The sequence below is a fragment of the Orycteropus afer genome, unplaced genomic scaffold (assembly GCF_000298275.1).
Source record: "Orycteropus afer afer isolate SDZICR_OR568_19922 unplaced genomic scaffold, OryAfe1.0 scaffold00099, whole genome shotgun sequence".
NCBI lineage: Eukaryota > Metazoa > Chordata > Mammalia > Tubulidentata > Orycteropodidae > Orycteropus > Orycteropus afer.
Window position 1 is genome coordinate 1242699 of NW_006921686.1, and position 3347 is coordinate 1246045.

Here is a 3347-nt window from a genome sequence, read left to right on the forward strand (position 1 = left end):
ATTACTTATAATCTATTTACCTAATTAGGATCTCTGGTAGTATAGTGCCTAAGGCACTTGACTGCTAACCAGAAGGCTGGCAGTTCAAACCCACCAGCCACTCCTTGGAAGGAAGGTTGGGCAATCTACTTCCGTAGAGATAACACCTCGGAAACCTAATGAGGGTTCGCTATGAGTTGGGACCGATTCAAGGGCACATAGCAACAACAACAACATTATGAATACTAACACTATCAGTCATAGTTTTCTTTATTGTCATAAAGAATTGGGCCCCAATTTCTAATGTCTGACTGCTGAGAGATTGTCTGTTTTTCTGACAGCTCTTAAGCCTCCCTCTCTTCCCCTCCCCTTTCTGCCCCACATCTGGAAAGCTGATAACAGAGCTTGGGTGCTCCCTCTTTTGGTGCTGGTGGGAGGTTCAAACCATGTAAGGCTTTGTTCAGGAGCCCTGGCAAGGAGCTCTGGTAGTACAGTGGTTAAGGCATTTGGCTGCTAACCAAAAGGTTGGTGATTTAAACCCACCAGTCACTCTGTGGAAGAAAGATGAGGTGGTCTGCTTCCATAAACATAAAGACTTATAGCCTTGGAAACTTAGTGAAGGTCGCTATGAGTCAAAATTGACTTGATGACAGTTGAGGTTTTTTTTTTTAAGGAGCCCTGGCAGCACAGTGGTTAAGGACTGAGCTGCTAACTGAAAGATCAGTGGTTCAAACCCACCAGCCGTTCCATGGGAGAAAAGATCTGGTGATGTTCTCCTATAAAGACTACAGCTTAGACAACCCTACAGGCAATTCTACTCTGTCTGAAAGAGTTACTATGAGTCAGAATCGACTAGGTGGCAAACAAGCCCCTGTCCACATACAGGAAGCCTCATCCAGTCCCAGTTCCAGCCCCAGCCCCAAACCAGCCTCCTTTCCCTACCCTCTCTCAAGCCATTTCAAATCTGCTTGGGAGGCCTGCCCTGCTCTCCTCAGACACCTCAGTTATATAAGTAATAAACTTTTCCAGATCCTGTTGGGGCATGTGTGCATGATACCATCAGTCCTGGCCTGAGAACTGAATTGGGTAAGGGACCGTCCTGTCTCCGCAGGGTGGCCACAACAATCGTTAACTGTCCTATCATGTGACCACACTGGGCCTGCATTCCCACAGGGCAACAGCAGGTGGAGATGAATAAGAGTACCCTCATCACACCAGGCACATGCCCTCAGGTTGGCCACAGTCCCCACTACTCCCAGTTGCCTTACTCCAGCCTGCTGTACTCATTTCCATTCCTTGCCTGGCCCCTGTAGGTGGCAGGTTTGCAATCTCAGGTCTAAGAGAAAACAGCGTGGAGGCAGGTCACCAGCTGGGGATGTGGCTGCCATTTCCATTCTAAAAAAGGGATCCCTGCACCCTGCTCCAGCCCTGGAACACCCTGACCCAGTCCAGTACCCAGCCGCCTGGGAACAAAATGCACCTTCATAGAGAATGCCCTGGTCGTCTCTGCTCTGGAGGGACCCCAGCTTCCAGCGCTGCCCACTCTTGTCCATCAGCACTGTCCCTGTGGGCAGGGCCTCGAGTGAGGTGGTCACCCGGCTCCGCTTCAGGGTCTGGGGGCTTTGCCGGGTCATCTGCGGGCTGCCTTTGGGGGCTGAGGGTTTGTTCCAGGATCCTGAAGGAGGATGGTCTAATAAAAAGAAAGCAAATGGGAGACAGGAGTCAGATAGGGATGAGCCAGTGCCTGGAATACCATTCATTCATTCATTCATTCATTCAACAAATGCATCCTGAGACCTCCTAGGGGCCAGATCTTTTGCAGAAGATGCTGGGGACCCAGATAGGACTCAGACTCAGACCCCTTCCCCTGGAAGCCCCAGGTCTGGTGGGAAGTCAGACCTGGATAGAGCCAGTCAGATCTGAGTAAGAGGAGGGGCAGTCCAGAGGGACATGGGGACCCAGAGGAGAAAGAGACCAACTGTGCCTGGAGAAGTCAGGGGAGGCTTCCTGGAGGAGGGGACATTTGGGTTGGGTCTTGTTGGATGGGTAGAAGTTTGCTGTTGTTGTTAGCTGCTGTCTAGGTGACTCTGACTGCTGGCGACCCCACGTATGCAGAGCACAGCTGAGCTCCACGGGGTTTCAAGGCTGTAGCCTTTCAGAAGCAGAACACCAGGCCTGTTTCCCAACGCATCTCTGGGTGGGTTCAAACCACCAACCCTTGGGTTACTAGTCGAGCACCTAACTGCACCATCCAGGGACTCAGAGTAGTTTATTAGGGGAAGAAAGAGCACTGTAGACATTTAACCCAAACCCCTCTGACACGGAGCTTATGTTAACAGTGGTGAAATGATCTGGGAAAGAAGTGAGAACGGCTGCACAATTTGAACACAGCCGGTGTCACTGAGTTGTACATATAGTACCTATCAAGATGGCCTGTGGTTTTTTATGTCTATTTTCACCACAATACAAAAACTACCCAGCCAGAAACATCTCATGGACCCGGCCCTCTGTGTGATGAGGTTCTGCCCTTGAAGGGCTCCCAGACGGGGGAGAGAGAGAGGTGGTCACGGGGAGATGACACAGACACAGGGCAAAAGAACTTTACTGCCCCTTCCTCCCATTCACCATCCACTCAGGGGTCCCAATGGGAGGGGCCTCAGGGGCCCAGAAGGTAGCAAGGCAGCCAAGGGGAAGCACCAAGGGTGCTGGCAGGAGGGCGATGGGTGCACACATTCCTGAAGCTCCCCAGGTCCTGGGCACTGGCTGGGTGTGGGGAGCATATACACGAGTCACAACTGGTCCTTGCCCCGGGGAGACTCCCGGTCCAGAAAGTGAGGCAGAGAGGGACGTGGGGCCTGGAGGGAGACACAGGCTCCCATGAGGGGGGCAGCTGACACATTAGGAGCGCAGACAAAATGACATCCCATCCACTCAGTTAGTAACATTTTCCAGCACTCAGTTCTGTGCTAAGCACTGTTCTGGGTATTGTGCCAACCTTGTTGTCAAGTACTGTCAAGTAGATTTGGACTCACAGTGACCCCACGTGACAGAGTAGAACTGCCCCCAGAGTGTCCCAGGCTATAATCTGTATGGGGGAAGGAGCCCAGGTGGTGCAGCGGTTAAGTGCTCAGCTGCTAAGGGAAAGACTGGTGGTTTGAACATACCAGCCACTCTCTGGGAGAAAGATGAGGCAGTCTGCTTCTGTAAAGATTTCAGCCTTGGAAAGCCCACAGGCAGTTCCACTCTGTCCTGCAGAGCAGCTGTGAGTTGGAATCAACTCAATGGCAATGGTTTTTTTTTGGTTTAATCCCTATGGGAGCAGATTGGCCAAGTCTTTCTCCTGCAGAGTAGCCGGTGGGTTCTAACTG

At 51.7% G+C, this 3347-nt stretch overlaps 1 protein-coding gene across 1 annotated transcript in view; it reads right to left on the reverse strand.

The window, feature by feature from the left end:
• The window catches only part of VRK3 (VRK serine/threonine kinase 3), a 42218-nt gene that overhangs the window by 33188 nt on the left and 5683 nt on the right, over nt 1-3347 (reverse strand). Inside the window, exons 3-4 of the mRNA XM_042781270.1 lie at nt 2766-2834; nt 1460-1669 (exon numbers count right to left, since the gene is read on the reverse strand). Coding sequence (XP_042637204.1) covers nt 1460-1669; nt 2766-2834 — 279 coding nt within the window. The remainder of the gene's footprint in view (nt 1-1459; nt 1670-2765; nt 2835-3347) is intronic.